At 34.0% G+C, this 17,382-nt stretch overlaps 1 protein-coding gene across 4 annotated transcripts in view; it reads right to left on the bottom strand.

Moving 5' to 3' along the window:
• Positions 1-3,626: 3,626 nt before the first annotated feature.
• LOC100744004 (paternally-expressed gene 3 protein) overlaps positions 3,627-17,382 on the bottom strand; it is a 14,603-nt gene continuing 847 nt past the window's right edge. Inside the window, exons 1-11 of one of the 4 annotated variants that reach the window (XM_033324243.1) lie at positions 16,467-16,709; positions 10,282-10,321; positions 10,034-10,199; positions 9,715-9,869; positions 9,356-9,442; positions 8,936-9,085; positions 8,393-8,578; positions 7,751-7,906; positions 7,029-7,092; positions 6,258-6,341; positions 3,627-6,039 (exon numbers count right to left, since the gene is read on the bottom strand). In XM_033324243.1, coding sequence (XP_033180134.1) covers positions 5,120-6,039; positions 6,258-6,341; positions 7,029-7,092; positions 7,751-7,906; positions 8,393-8,578; positions 8,936-9,085; positions 9,356-9,442; positions 9,715-9,869; positions 10,034-10,199; positions 10,282-10,308 — 1,995 coding nt within the window. In that variant the 5' untranslated portion in view covers positions 10,309-10,321; positions 16,467-16,709 and the 3' untranslated portion in view covers positions 3,627-5,119. Of the gene's footprint in view, positions 6,040-6,257; positions 6,342-7,028; positions 7,093-7,750; positions 7,907-8,392; positions 8,579-8,935; positions 9,086-9,355; positions 9,443-9,714; positions 9,870-10,033; positions 10,200-10,281; positions 10,322-15,869; positions 15,894-16,466; positions 16,710-17,382 lie in introns of those variants that run through there. The other 3 variants (XM_033324253.1, XM_033324249.1, XM_033324255.1) reach the window with 3 other exon arrangements.

Genomic DNA, 17,382 nt, shown 5'->3' with positions numbered 1-17,382 from the left:
TATCGTGTCATTCTGGCGATAATCACCTCGTTTGATATAATTTCAAATTAATTTGGCATAACTTTTAATTTCATCAAATTTCCATTACTTTAACACGATAAAGCTCAATAAAAATTAACATCCATTTATAACGGGATCGTGACTTTAACCGTGGTCTATGTTCGATAACAATATTTTACCTTATATTTTCGTACTTTCGTCAAACTTTTTTCTCTCAAATATTTTACCTTATATTTTCATACTTTCGTCAAACTTTTCTCCCTCAGATATTCTGATAATAAAAAAGCACGATCTTTATGCGGATCGTAAATAACGTTGCATCGTGCTTTCGTATTTTCCACAAACCAAAGAAACGTGGCTTTACGTAACCTTAGCTCAATTATTACGCAGCTCGACACAGATCCGACTCTAAATCCATCTAATGCTACGATAATTCGGTCGTAAATTCGAATTCAATCTTCCCCAAAGAACTTTCCATCGTCGAAATTCGATGAATTGTTCGATAATGAAAATTCGACGGTCTTATCGAATTGGCCGTTATCCGTTCGTACGATCGTACGTTTAAGTGTAACGATCCCGGAAAATAACGACTTTTCCGCGGATCTCGGGACAACGTTGGTAATTATGATGTCTCGTCTCATCGGCAGATAGCAACACTTTAAATGTCAAGGGCACGACATAGTTCATATTTATTGCTGCAGATAACCAGCTAATTGTTGCTACTCGACTCGTACCTCGGTTCTACCTTACAATTTGTTAATGACAAGTGCCCCTCGAGGTGAAGTATCCAGGCTTAACCGACAAGTGCTACCGAACAGAGGCTGCCACGAGTGCACTGATAAAACAAAATGTTTCCTTCCGTGTTTTGACTTTATGTATACGTCAGTCTTGTTAAATATATCGCCAGCTGTAAATATTAAGACACCCATTCGTTGACAAACTCTAATAAACTTTACGTTATTTAGCGTTTTCCAAAGTATTACAAGACACGTTATTGAATTATGGTATTTAATAGTAGTTAAATAGGTAATATTTTTCTTAACGCGAAGCTCAAGGATCAAGGAAGAGATTTGCTTTACAATTCCTTAAAACCTTAACTCCCACTCGTACTTTCCTTCTTTTCACATATCTCGCTTCTTATCCTCCTCCTCTTCAACCACTCCCTTTCTTCCCTCACTTTCCTTAACACGTTATCGATATATTGAAAGTTGTACCTGCGATTGGTGCACAACCTTCGACTTTCGGTTTTCCACGCAGTCTTCGGTTCAAGCGAATCTACGAAAAATTATGCGAATATTAGGTGATAAGTATATTTCAATTTTATGGGTTCTGACGACTCTTCGTGTGGTCTATTCGAGAACAGGTTTAAATTATTTCCAGATAAATCGGAAATATAAAGTGGATGAGAAAAGTATTGGCACACCATTGTATTTATTACAGCATTTACGATTACAGTTGGTGAATTAATTAGGCTGAAATACATTAAATTCCGTATCGTCTAGTAGTGCTCTTACGTCATTGCAACAATTTAATACGAAGAAAATGAATTGTAGAATCTGATAAAAAGCACTGTAAATAAGGTGTATGTGACAAACACGATTGACGTTCGTCATCGCTACAATTCGTGTTCCTTTATCGCATTAAAACGATTAATTCGTGCCGGTTATTTCGGGATTCTTAGTGACCCACAAACACGATTGCCAGAACGATCGCCTCATGAGCTTTCTTCCGTTCATTTTCTAGGACAGTGTAACGCACTTATCTGTCCATCGAGCACATGCACGACATATGGGCCGTAATCTCAACTTATCGTGATTGACGATAAGAGATATTTTTTTTTCGCAAGAATGAACGCTCAATATCTGTGTTATTAATATTACGAGCAATATAATAATGCGCCAGTCATATAGCAATAACGCTACATTCTTGAATAAAATGAGAAGAAAAAAAAATGCTTTGGAACAGGTAGAATAAAACGTATACTCGCGTTCGATACGTTGCATATAATTTTTTTAAGGTTTTTCGACAACCGTTTGCATTTTATAACGAGAGAAAATTTTTCCGGTATTTATTAATCTAATTCACATCGATTTTGCAACGATAACGTTTTACATTATGCGAGCGAAAAGTTCGCGCCAAGAAAGATCGATATTCGAGAAACTTAAGTTAGATCGTAACATACTGGGTGTCTCAAGATACGTGTCAATCAAGATGGTGGCTGAATTCTGATAAGAAACTTAAAGAATCATAGCCTGCGAATTTTAGCAAAAAAAAAAAGTAAAACTACGAATATTACAAACACGAAGAGTGAAAACTATTTAGAGCATTCGGGAATTAGTTTACTGTAAATAAAAACGATTCGCCCAGTTTCTAAAGTCGTGTCTTTGGAATTTCACCTTATGTATCTTTTTTTATACCTGGAAAGATTAAACTAACCTCAAGTAGCTATATTATAAATCTATAAAAAAAAGCAATATGATTGTGATTTTAATCCGCAGCTAGAATTTTATTTGTTTTTATGAAAAATAAAGTTTCTGTATTATGTTACTGTATCTTATAACTGATTGCAATTTTTCACTTTAATCTAGATTAAAGCTAAGGCATTATAGCTGTAATCTAAATTAATATTTCTTATAAATAGCCTGTTCTGTGCCACTGTAATCACGTAATGACAAGATTCCTAATGCAACGACGAACGAATAAAATAAAAGACGTTTTAGGTTATGTCTATGCCATTATGGAGGGTTAATTATCACCGCCTGTTTTACCTCTTGCGCATTTCAGTATTTTTTCAGCATTTCAATCATCCGGCATGTATCATTCTAACATCATATAATACGAAATAGTGTATAAACGTCTACGCAGTTTACGATCAATAAATATCCATTATCAAAAAATTGAATCTGAAACGCTATCGGTTATTTTCAACAGCGCGCGTTGCGTCGAGCCAACAACAAAAAAGTTCACTACCAGTTAAAACAACTGAAGGTTATGTAGTAAACGATTATGTCATCGTAGAATCCGTAATCCGTATATTCGATGGCGATTTCGTAAATACAGAAACGTAAAAATTAAATAATATATTCATATGAAATAAATCGTACGTTCAATGATAACGATACGGTCTCGCTTCGATAATCGCGTATTTGCGTAGCGAGATAAAAATATAATTACGAATTGACGTATTCGTGAATTTTCGCGGTCGAGATGATAGAAATCAGTCGACGATAATAGGACAATGAGTAAATTAGTCGAATAAGGGAATCGTTAAAAAATGTTTCCTCGATAGAAGATAGAATCTTTTTGAAGTATTTTTTTTTTTTTTTTGAATATTGTTAAAAAATGCTTGTTGCATTTTATATATCTTTTTAAAGAGGAAATATTATTTCTCAGGAATAGTAAAAAACAATGCTTTTTAACTTGTTAGGAACAATTTTTTCTTATCTTTTACGATTAAACTGTTTGTTTTACGATTAAAAAATTAAAAAAGAATGGAAATTATCGTTTATCGTATCGCGATGGTTATTGTGAATATTTCATAGTCGAATGATATTGACAAACGCAAAGATATAAATAAAATGTTAATGTAAAGTTTGTGTGTGCAGGAGGACGATAAAAATGCTACGAATATATGGCTTTCTTTATTAAGAAATGACACTATGTTCAAAAATAAAAATTTCATTTTGCAAAAGTAATATAAAAACATTTTGAATAATTTCACATTCGTGCGCACTTCTTAGGTTAATTTAATATGATTATTTAGGAAAATTTATATCGGGGTTTTTAATCGCTCGTAAAATATATCGTTAACGTGATCTAAAATGTTATTCCAGCTCTGAGAGATCAAGCTTTTCTAAGTAATCATATTCAGTCTTCTTCAATATATAGTGTCTTTATTTTGTTTTTTGAAATTGAATAGAAACTAGAGAACAGAATGATCCCCTTGAAGCTTCAACGATGCGAATCTGATTTTTGAAACTTCGAGTGCATCGATATATCCGATACACTCTAATTACATTTTATATTCTAATTACCACGTGTTAATTTAATTTTCACCAATACGACGATATTCGATTTTTGTTAATTTACTTTTTAAAATAATTATCAATACTCGTGGCCTTCTCTTCAAGAATAATCTTCGAAGTTTCAAGAACATTCTGCTATGTAATTACTACCTCTTAATTTAATTCTCTATTAATTACTATCGATTATAAATTTTACAGGAGTAGCTCCAACTTTTTCTCCCGACGTTATTTTTACAAACTGACCGCGCATGAAAAATTGCAACCACGATAAATGGCTACGCGAATTATCTCTGAAGCGGGAGGCTGAACACGATAACGCGTCCCATTTTGTACTTTGAGCAACACGAGAAAACGTCGTGCAAGTTTACACCATGCCGAATAGATCGGACATTTTTTACCAAATATTGCACAAGTGGCTAGAATCCCATCTGCCCTGTGAATCGCTCAACCATTATCTCCTATTATCTGCCAGAATTTTTTTTATCGTTGGTCGTGCTAGCGATACATTGCCGTCTCGAACGAAACTTTCGTAACGATCAGACCGCTGTTTCTCGATATAGCTTTTTCCCCGAGTATCAGAATCTCGAATGTCAGAAAAACGTTCAACACGAATTTATAAAGTCATTTAGCCCAAAATGGATCAAACGAAGTAAGAAGCGTATATTTACACTGAATCATTAACTTTACAAACGAGAACCGTTGAAACTTAGAATATCAGCATCAGTGGTGTCTCAAATAATTACGTACCCTTAATTAGTAGCTTGAAATTATCAAATTTAGAAATCAGTGTCGTTGAAATTTAGAATATTAACGTTAGCGGTGCTCAAAATAAATATATCTCGATTTTTTAATTTAGGCGACGGCCGTGCGCAATTCGATTTTGTCGACTTTATCGATGACGAGTGATCGCTAAAAACTAGGAACATAAAAAAGAAGAGAATCGATTTTCGTAAAATTCCAATTGTGATCTATAATCGTCCTAATATGGTCAGGAGATTCTGTTTTCGTCTTTCCCCCTTTTTACGATTCCTATCTAGGGGAAGGTTGGAGAGGACAGCATTTCTATTCAGGTTGAGTGTTTGAGTCAAGAAGGTTTAGTTGGTATCTCGGTGATGTTCAAGTTTTTCGGGCATGTGATCCTTTTCTTGCACAATTGGGAATTCTTTTGTGTCCAGAGTATGAGCTTCCGCTGATGTACAAGTTTCTGGTGCTGGCGTTAATTCGCAAGGTATTTGAGATGGCGGCAACTCGCAAGATTCTGGCGCTGGCGATAATTCGCAAGATTCTGGTGCTGACGGCAATTCGCAAGATTCTGGAACTGGCGGTAATTCGCAAGATTTGGGGGTTGGCGTTGATTCGCAAGATTCTGGGATTGGCGGTAATCCGCAAGATTCTGGCTGTAATTCGCACGAGTCTGCCGTTGAGAGCAATTCGCAAGATTTTTGCACTGGCGGTAATTCGCGAGATTCTGGCGCTGCTGACAATTCGCGAGATTCTGGCGCTGGTGGTAATTCGCGAGATTCTGACGCTGGCGGTAATTCGCAAGATTCTTGCCCTGATGGTATTTCGCGAAATTTTGGCGCTGGCGGTGATTCGCGAAATTTTGGCGCTGGCGGTAATTCGCAAGATTCTTGCGTTGGCGGTAATTCGCATGATTCTTGCGCTGGCGCTAATTCGCATGATTCTTGCGCTGGTGGTAATTCGCATGATTCTTGCGCTGGTGGTAATTCGCAAGATTCTTGCGCTGGCGGTAATTCGCAAGATTCTGGCGCTGGCGGTAATTCGCATGATTCTTGCGCTGGTGGTAATTCGCATGATTCTTGCGCTGGTGGTAATTCGCAAGATTCTTGCGCTGGCGGTAATTCGCAAGATTCTGGCGCTGGCGGTAATTCGCAATATTCTGGCGCTGGCGGTAATTCGCAAGATTCTTGCACTGGCGGTAATTCGCAAGTTGCTGGCTCGTTTTGGCTTCTCATGAACACTTCATCGGTTTCTTGCGGTGACGAGATCTGGTCTGAAAGAATTATAGTTTCGATATTGGTTAGCATTTTTGATATAAAGTAGTTGATAAATAGCAACAGTAATAATTAGTCTTTAAACTATGGACGTGTATGCAAATTTATATTTTTATGAATGAGATTGAAGGAATGGAAGGATTGAATGTTAATGGATATTTGTTTCACCTTTAAAGTACTTCAATCACGAAGATATTCAACAAAATTAAATACGTACCTATTGGTAATTGCTCCGACGTAGACGTTACTTCATGATCGATAAACTGTTTACACGTACAGATCGGCTTTCGGCGTTCGGATACTAAAAAAACAAAAATTCATTGATAAATTTTTCATTGAAATTATTCGCCAAATAATTGTCGACATATTTCAATGAGACTGAAAATGACAAAGCAAATGGCACTTAACTTGTTAAGTGGGATTTCTTGGAATTTCTTCTTTAAATACGAACAGAGAAATACTCTTAGGAGAAGCTACTTAATATAAGCTGCAACTACTTGTGAATTGATACGCTACGAATACACATATCGAATATATGTTCTTTGCATATATTCTGTATATACGATGTTTTAGAATTTTTCGATCGAATTTCAAAGATCGATTCTTTTCTAAAATTTCATAAAAATGTCAAGATAAAATAATTCGCGAAACGCACGAATAAAAATCTGGCCAAAAAATCCGAAAACACTATGTACGTTTCCTATAAAATTGTTAGTAGGATAAGGCTGTCGAAAAATGGTTCACGAGACACTTCACATTTAACATTGTTTCTATGAAACCATCTTTATTCTAATCAATGATCATTGGTTGAATTAGTCAGATTGGAAATTCCCTGCCTCGTAGCATCGGCTGGAAGAGTGGTTCACCGGAATAATCGGCTCGATGGATAGTGATTGTTTCGGTGAACTACTCGGACAGCCGATGGCCGTGTAAGAGACGGTGTCGCAGTCCTCGTCGAATTCCTTTGCCGACGAATACACGGACTCACCCGAACTGTCCACGCCGTATTTCTCGCCATCCAGGGTGCCCTCCAATTTCTCCAAATTCGGCATCTGCAATTTTGAATGGAAATATACTGCGTAAAGTGATAAATTACATAGAATACAAAACGACGCTTATAAAATAATTATAAAGTAATATAGATAGAAAATAGAGGGAAGCCTATTTTTCTTTTTTTTCATAGGAAATACAAATTTAATCTACCGTCGTTTAAACAAAATTAATATTTTACTGATAGAAAAAAATCGATATTCTTTTGATTGAAACACTACATAAATTTATCTGTCAACGATCAAGTCATAACTCTCTAACGTGGTGTCATCGTCAGTCAACGTGTTAACGTGAGTTTACGAGATTTTTAAATAGGTATTTTCATCGAATTATTCGTATATTTCTACCTAGGTATTTTAATATAATTATTCAAATCTTCTTCAAATATGTATTTCAATTGAATTATTTGAAATTTTATTTAATTACGTATATTCGACTTTACTGCAACATTATTTCAATCTAAATACGACAATAAATTCTTCAACACACATTGATTATTGTCTACAATTATTATCAGATTACTACATACAACAGACTGTGTCTTGAAACGATACGATGAATTCCTAAGTGTTCTACTGCGAACTGTTTCATATCCACATTAAACACAAAATACAGAACTACTTATACTACTAGCAAGACTACTACTTATATTGATTTTACCACTGTCTCCGAAGATGTTAGCATAGCCACGTTTTGGAGAAATTCATTAGCTTCCTTCTGAATATCCCTCAACTCCGTTAAAGACACATCTTTTTCCGCTTCGTCGCTGCTCACCGAGCTGGATGCTGTGTTGATCCCTGTGCTACACGTGGCAAGCTAAAACACCAAACCACAAATTTTCCTACAAAAAATTGTAAATTAAAATAATCACGAACATATAATAATCTTGTTACTAATAGCCTTGTTTGTCGATACGTCTAAATCATCAAACTCGAAATAAATGTCAACACTGGACCGTATCAATTTTTCAAAATATCAGGTCACCTTTTTCATAAGCTTAAAAACTAAAGAAAACTAAAGCAGTAGGTAAGACGATTTTCTACATTTCTAAATATATTCTCAGAGATGTGAATTTGCATAAAAATCCACAGTTTACGTCATTAGTAATCGCTTTACTAGTACAAAGGTATAAACTTATTATATTACACTTGACTTGTGAAATATTCTTTTTCAAGACTCGACCTCGTCGAACTTGACTACGTTGAACGAGGCATTAAGCTTAAAAGAATATACGTAACCATGAAAAGTTCATCCGTGACGGTCAGTGTGTTTGATTTTTAATTACACAGATGGAATACTCACGTTAAAATCTAAATCGTCTGCGCTATCTTCCATGGCCAATCTTCCAAGTTTCACATCCAGCGTTTCGCCATCCGACCCGTCGATATTCTCTTCATCCGAACTGATCTGAGAAAATTTGCGCTTCGCTTCATGGTGTATCGGACTGTCGACAGATTCTGTGGTTGATTTTTCGTCCGGCGTTGCCACCTTCGATCATTTCGTACATTTATAAATAATAATAATTATGAATAATATAGGGAATGCATCGCTTAAAAGTAATGAATATTTTATATTAAGCATACAATTACATAGATATCCAATCATATAATTGTACGAGACATAACTGAAAATAAAAGAAAATAAAATGATAAAATAACTATAGACATCGATGACAATACTCACGAAATAATTACGAACACGAATTAGAATAATAATCAAACAAACAAATGCTACATGAACCATAAAACCTTCATGATATTATCACAAACTATTCTGTTAAACTCGTTTAAAATAAAATTTGCTCAAGTCCAGGAACAATTTATTCAAAGGATAAATCTTACTTACCGGTTCAAGATCCGTATGACTTATGCGAATTTTCGTTGGTGGTGGCGAAGGCAATGATTTGGACGTATCCAAACAAGACAAAGTCGACAAAGTCAATCTGATGGATCTGATTAAGGCCTTCTTGGCCTCGATCATCGTCAATCTCTTGTCCTACATCCATCACCGAGACTATTATCGTACTAATTTTAATTATGTGTCTAAAAACTAACCGAGCTTGAAGAAGGATGTCTACTCTTACAGTAATTAAAGTCGATTACTATTGGATAAAACATTCCATAACACAAACAAACTTCCTACAAGCTTTTAGAATACACGCATAAACGTTTCTATTTATACTACAAACATAGGAAAATCGATATGCAAACAGATAAGTACCTATACAAGAAAACGTGCAACGAGATTGACAGTACGTCGATTTACCTTGCTAGTCGGACTACGCCGCATTGATCTCGCTATCTTCAAGTTCAGCGCTCTTAATCGTCTACGACTCCTTTGCACGAATCTTACCTGTAAACAAATATTTCGCAGATCTATTAAGAAACATTTTACGCTTTCGTGATCCTTTACGCGGACTCCAATTTTTTTGATCGTAATTCAAAAATTGAAACCTCGACAAATTCCTGTCACCCGTTAAATATTATAGTTGATACTCTACATTCGATGTTTTATATATTTTCGCACATTATGCGATATATTATTATTGTATTATTATGCAATAATGTCGCCAAAGCGATTATAAATTTGACTAAAAATTCTTTGAGAATTATATCACTACATACCATTGTAATCGGTTGGATTTGTGGATAGCCGAAAATATAAGCACCAACGTTAATTGTACATCTGATGATTCGAAGGATCAGTAATCCTGGCAGAAATATTATCCACGGTAGCGGTCTGACAAGTTGCATCTTCCCGAATACTTTACCTTTGTCCTCTGTTTTATAATACGAAACAATATAAATTAGTCCATCCAATATTGTCGATACAAATTGTCAAATCGTTTGAAGTTATGATAATGCATAAAGAAATAAATTTGTAATATCTTTGGTTATAATAATAAAGTAGATTAGAGTAGTTGGTAAAACAATTCAAACATACCAGCTTCGATTTCCTGAGCTGGTAAGCTCCATTGTGCAGACTTTTCGATACTCCAGAGAAACGAGTCGACCATTTTGAAGAATGCTTGGCCTACGATAGTTTGTGACGTGGCGATAAACACCGATCCTAACCATCCTTTAATACCTTCTGGCGTCTTGGGTATGTCCTGAAGAAGATTTCAAAAGAAGTTAGTTTCTTTATTATCCTGTTTAATTTAATCACTTTTTACATCAACTTTCAATACTCACAGAGGTCGTAGTTACTTCATTCTCCATGATTAAATTTGATCTAAAAATGATGGCAAATTCTGGATAATCAATTACTAAACAAACTATAGTACACATATTTATAATGTATGTTCGAATAATACGGGTCGGAATCGTTGCCTGTGATTGACAAGCGTACGCCCTGAGATCCGATCTGCAGCGATCGCGCGCCATGTGTTTCGTTGCACGTGAATTGCTCACGTTGAGACTCGATTGCTTTTCGGCTAGCGTGTAACGAACGCGTAAAAATTATTTGCAATTTCGAATTGACATCCAGACGTACTGTGTGTTATCACAGTTTATCGGATACTCGATTGGTAGTCGAGAAAGAAGAGGACTGCAACTTTCGGATCTGCTCTGATCAAACGAAACGTAACGAAACGTTCAACGGAAAGTGTTACGTTCGCGTGATTGATCGGCTCGAAACCCGAAAAACCAAAAACACGATATCCATCAGCCGTTGCAAAAGACGAAGTTTCCAATGGCAAATGTTTATTATACGTGTTTTAATTTCGATATTTGATCACTTAGAATCTCGTATGAATTTTAAGTTTAAAAATGTGAATTTAATATTTGGAGAAGAGTACGTCGATAATTCTTCGTTGCAGAAGAAACGAAAACACGGGCTATCGATAGTGAGCTCGATATCGATATATAGGATGGTTGGTAACTGGTGGTACACGAGGAAAGGGGGTAATTCTACGCGAAAAAAGAAGTCAAAAATATAGAATAAAAATTTTTTTTTTAATTTTTCCATCGAGACAACGATCTACAGTGAGATCCGTTATAACGAGACGAGATAAAGTGGACGCGTACCGAGCGAAAATTCAAAGTCGATTTTCTCGAAAACAAAGCCTCGAACGAAAAATTGTTATTCTATATTTTCGACTTATTTTTTCGCGTAGAATCACCCCCTTTCCGCTTAGTTACCAACCACCCTGTATAATACATACACGATAATAGAATAGAAGTTAGTTAAATATTTGTTAATTAATTCGAATTTTCCTATTAAGAAATAATTTTAGATACGGAACACACGTTAACGGTAGCATAAATTTCAATTAAGATATCTTTTATGTAAATCTTCGCGGATAACCTGAAATGTTGAAGTCTTAAATGAAATAATTTCGATATAAATTATTACGAATATAAAGATAGAGAGTTTAGTTTATTTTATATTTAAAAATGATTATTTGAATTGTTTTATTTCGATGGAAATGACGTTATTTATAAATTTATGTAACAGACTAGAAGTTCATACGTCGATTCAAGTATTACTATGCATCGATAATTATAACATTTATCGTTAGATAACATTTTTACGTATTAACTTTTAATTCTCAAGAGAAGAAAAATCGAGGTGCTGCGCCATTCCTATTCAGCATCCCGCTGTTCCCTCGTTACTTGTATATCTTAAAACTTAGCCAACGATTAAGTATGCCATTAAGTGATGTTAGCGATAAAAAAAAGAAAGTTATCCAGATATAAATTTTCCAATCTTTTACCAACTTATTTCACTGGTTTTAGATAATTTTATTCGATTGACTAATTCGTTAGATATAATAATAATTCCTGATTTCAATTAATAAGACAAACCTAGATAACGAATCTGCAAAGTTTTACGTAAGATCGAAGATTCGGCTATCTTGTAGCAATCGTTATTCCCGACATATTAAAGAAAATAAAAAAATACATATTTAATCTGAAAATTGAGCAGCTTAGTTAACATTTGAATTAGGATCGCTCCCTTACAACGAATATGAAAAATAAATGTCAAATATGAAAAATAAATTACTTTACAATTAACAAAATAATAAATAAAAATTGTTACGAGATATCTTCAGTTTTCTATTGTGAAAGACATTACATTTACTTGAGTATTCTCGCCTCACATGTTACTCAAACAACTTCACCCAATTGCAAACGTTTAACAAGCCATACTTTGATTAAACATTTGCTTCCATTGACGACATACTTATATTAACGAAAGAACGGCAAACGATTTGCGAAAACATTACTTAATCAAACGAATCCACGATATTTTTTTTTTTCTCGCCTGATATTTGATACTTGACTCATTCTAAAAGATCATCCAATAATGAATGATCATTTTTGACGGTGAATAATCAGAAAGTTCGTATAGTGGGGAACACGTGATAACAATATTATTCGTAATTCAAGTTCTTTTTATAAAACCGGTATAAATAGTATCCACTTAATTTGTTCAGATTATCCTACGTAAATTGGCATAAAATCGTAAAACAACCACAATAATTATACGACATCGCGTCGATTGCTCCGTTGGCAGGAAATTAGCGAAATAAACGGCGAATATTTAACGAAGGATAACGCAAAATCTCGAGGTTATCGTATAAAACGTTCATTCACAACGCAAAATGTTCCAGAAATGTTGCCACCCACTAGTTTCGTATTTTATCTGGTACGAAACGATTGAAAATTTTATACCGAAATCGGTATTTTGTATTTCTATCATTCATTATATTAGGTTCGTGACGTTTGAAAGACATATTTTTGTAAGATATCTTTTCTTCTAGAAATCAGAGAAATAACGTTTAACGAGAGATATACGTTATTCATATATCGTATCTACATGTTTGACATCTTATACTTATGCAATTTATCGCATCTTTATTTTATTCCTTTACTATAGTTTACAGACAGCAGTAAACTCTCGGAAGCGATAAAATTCACTATCTCGGTAACTGACAGGTGTAAAATTTGTAAAAAAAAATATATACACGGTAATAATTTAACTAATAACCCAAGAACTATGACGAAGAATATTAAAATCTTGATTTTTTTAACCAACAACACGCGTATCGTATATTTACAATGCCAACATTTAAATTAAGGCAACATAAATTAAGCACAATTCCTACAAAATTATCGTCATTCTATCGACACTTACAGTCGTAAACAAAACAACTTGGAAATAAAAAAGGAGCGTAATATTGCTGCGAAATTATCGTCGAATAATCGACGCTTAACGAACGAAGTGGCACTAAAAACATTAGCATAATGTTAACGTGCAGTTGTTCGTGCAATAGACGTTGACTGCGTTGTACTAGCATTGCGGAGCAATAATAGAGCCATTACTCTCGCTGAGTAAAGCTTCCGTGATAGAAACACGTTCGCCTATGACACGAACCTAATAACATTTTCCACTTTGTTCCTGGCGAGAAGGGTTTTTACCGTTGGTTGGTGGGTTCACGTGAATAAAACTCACTTCCATTAAACCGTAATGAAACGGTAATAAATAAACAATAAGAAATGCAACGGTGATAATTCGCTATCAGCAAGGCATGACCCCGTCCTATCGCTTAGTGAGAGCAGAAACACCCATGAGCGTCGAATGTCCCTGATGAAAAACGCGACGATCGTCGGTATCAAATAAAAAGAGAATCTTTTGCTAATTTTTGTTTTTCAATCATAGAACAAGTGTCTATGTGACTTTTACTTATAGAACGAATTTTTCTTATTAATTTTCATAGTGGAATATAGTTTTGGAACGAGTGTAAACCTTAAGGGATTAAATTGAATGCTAGATGTTAATAGTTGTTAAAATAAATTGGTAAAACGCAAAACAGACATCGATAAAACGCTATAGTACAGTGACATGTAGATAAGATAAGCTTCGAAGTAACTTGGAGACTAGATTTAACGGGATGCAGGTACAAAATCTCATAATGTTATAGGTGTTACGAAGCACATAACGTTAACTGATTAAGGACTAATCGATAGCTGGAAATAAAGATAATTTACGGGTCGTCTTGCCGAGGTACGAAAAACAAAGTATATTAGGATAGTAAATCGAAACACACGAAAGAAATGTTCGTGTTTCCAAAATGATGCCATACCATCGTAAACGCTTGGATTTAGCTTGTATAATTTTACAATGTCAAAATATAGAATTCAACAGTGTAGATTGATTTAACAAAATTGCCAAAAATAAGTAATAAATCAAAATAAGTTTGAATTTTATTAATTGAATCCTTCGCGTTGTCATTCGTAATTACGATATTTAAAAAACGAAATTCAACAACGTACGTAAATTGATTGGAAAAAATGGGAATAAAATGTTGCGTTAATGTTAGTTCTTAACGAGTCAACGTAATATGATCGTCGTTGGAATTCAAAGCTTCCAAGGAAATTCACTTTTAACCACCTTTTAACCACCATTCAAGGTTGATTCGCTTTCTGTTCGAATTTCATGAAATCGATACATTATCACGGACAGTGGCTCGAAATTTTTCTTGTCGAGGCCGTAACAGCAGCAAATAAACAATAAAGGAAAGCAACGATAATTTTGCTATCGAGAAGGCATGACCCGTCGTTATCCATCACTGAACGCTGAAACTCCCATAACGAAACGCGCAAACGTGAAATAAAAATGAACAGAAACGTCGTGAAAAATATAGTATACGATACACGTTACGAGTATACGTTGGCAAATGTACGTAATTACTTTTTATATTACTGATAAAAAAAAGCAGAAAAAGGCGAGCTGCTTCGGGGAAAAAATACGATATCGACCTTGGATTTATTGTTATTGGATAATTTTTATTATTCAATAGATAATATATAAAATATTATACATAATTAGAAATTATTATAAGATACTTAAAATTCTGGAGAAATATTATTACTATTATTATATATTGTTCAGTTATTTAATACACAGGGTGGTTGGTAACTGGTGGTATAAGCGGAAAGGGGGTGATTCTACGCGAAAAAAGAAGTCGAAAATATAGAATAACAATTTTTCGTTCGAGACTTTGTTTTCGAGAAAATCGACTTTGAATTTTCGCTCGGTACGCGTGCACCTTATCGCGTCTCGTTTTAACGGATCTCACTATAGATCGTTGTCTCGATGGAAAAATTTAAAAAAAGAAAAAAAAATTTTTATTCTATATTTTGGACTTCTTTTTTCGCGTAGAATCACCCCCTTTCCGCTTATACCACCAGTTACCAACCACCCTGTGTATTAAATAACTGAACAATATATAATAATAGTAATAATATTTCTCCAGAATTTTAAGTATCTTATAATAATTTCTAATTATCTTCAAAATATTGTATTTACGTATATGTGTATTGATTTTGTGGACACGACCACGAGCCAACTCCCTTTTCAGAACAAAAAGGCTAGAAAATAAAGTTATCTATCGATATAATATTAATAACAATAAATATTATGAAATAATATCTTTCTTACAAATAAAAATCTTTATTACTAAAGTTTTTCTGTCAAATCATAATCTTTGTTAATGATAAAACAATGGTAAAGCACCAAAATTATTTACGGTTGCAATACTGAAATTAAAAACGAAATAATAATCTCTGTCAATAAATAATATGTTTTCTTCTGCGTAGAAAAGTTTTTACTAAGAAACACAGACTTTCTGGCAAATTATAATTTTTAGTAATAAATATAGTCCTTTCAGTAAATAGATAATATTATAAATAATTTAGTAAATAATGATACGAATTGTATTATAATTATTATTTGCCAAAAAACCTGTGTTTATTAACAACAAATTTTTACTTACATGAAGGATGTTATTTCTCGGTAAAAATTATTCCATTTTAAATTTTAGCGTTATAGGTACCACAAATAATTTTAACGTTAACATTATCTTAAATGAAATTAAATATTTTCATCTATTCCTGATGCAATACGTTTCTATCGCGTTCTATCTATTCTTGATTGCTTGGTCGTTTATTTTATAAGAATTTAATAAGATAAAATAAAATGCAACGTATGTCAATCAGTTGCTAATTATAATAGTGTAATTAGAAGCAATCAAGGTCATGTAAACATGTACATAAATATAAACATAATTCGATTCCAGATAAATTTCATTCTTCTGACAGTCTTTATGCTTCAAAATTTATCATCGTTATTTCTGTAAGCAACCAATAAATAATTTTCAAGCAATTGTTCCATTTATATGCATTTAAACACATTCCAAGACTTACAACGATACCTGTATTTATGCTACTTGCACGTATCGTAAAATCAAGTTTAACGTTATCGTTAGCTCCTCGATTAAATTTTGACTATTTTTAAATATACTTGAAAGATTGATTAAATAGATACACTAAAATCGGACATATTATACGCAAAGAATGTTAACGAGACTCACCTAGACACGTCGATACACGTTGCTCACGACCAACTACTACAAAAGAACCTTAGAAGAAGCTCGTTTTTCTGTTGTTTAGGTCGTCGAGGGCAGAATAAATCGAACGGTTAGCAAATCTATCCAAACTCTTTGAATTTGAATCGTTCCACGAAGTATTCTGTAGTCGAGCATCTATCGCTCCATTTTCGAAATGAGATTCAAATTCGTAAAATCTGATTATAATTCAAGGCTCGATATTCTCATAGAATATATGTTTCGTTGTTAATGACGATAAACATAGAGGGAGCCCTTCTTGGCTCAAATAAGAGATTTGTTGATAAGCTTGACATATAAGAGGAAACAACGATATAACGATGTAAATGGGAAAAAGAAAAAAAGTGGTGTCATGGTATATTTATAAATAATAGAAATGTTAATAATTAAATCTACGGTGAGTAACGTTGAAACTTATAGAATGAAGAAGATCGATATCGAAATGCCCCAAATTCATTCACATTTCTAGCAAGTTCTGACAAATTCTACTAAAACGAATTATTCCGAAAGCAGCTCGCAATTTTTAATCGTAAAGCAACGGTTCAAATTAGTTCGTCTTAATGCATCGAAACAAAATACGTGATATATCAACAACAAACCCAACTAAACAAACTCGATAGCTAATCAAACCGATGAAGTGAATAAACTGTTCTCAACCAATCGAATGAAACCAAAAACGTAAGAAAGAAAAGGTAAGGAAAACGGAGATACAATCAAAAATTACTTCCAAACGGAGCACGAAAGAATACCTCCGCCTTCCGATAAATGAATCGGTCACGTCGAGCTCTATATCCTATTCGATCCAAACCAATCTAATCGAACATCAAATACCATCAAACGTTCATGGTAACCTCTTAAACGCGAGTCGAAAGGCAATCGACTC

Source organism: Bombus impatiens, unplaced genomic scaffold, assembly GCF_000188095.3.
Source record: "Bombus impatiens unplaced genomic scaffold, BIMP_2.2 scf_0051, whole genome shotgun sequence".
Taxonomy (NCBI): Eukaryota; Metazoa; Arthropoda; class Insecta; order Hymenoptera; family Apidae; genus Bombus; species Bombus impatiens.
This window is presented reverse-complemented; position numbering and strand designations above follow the sequence as displayed.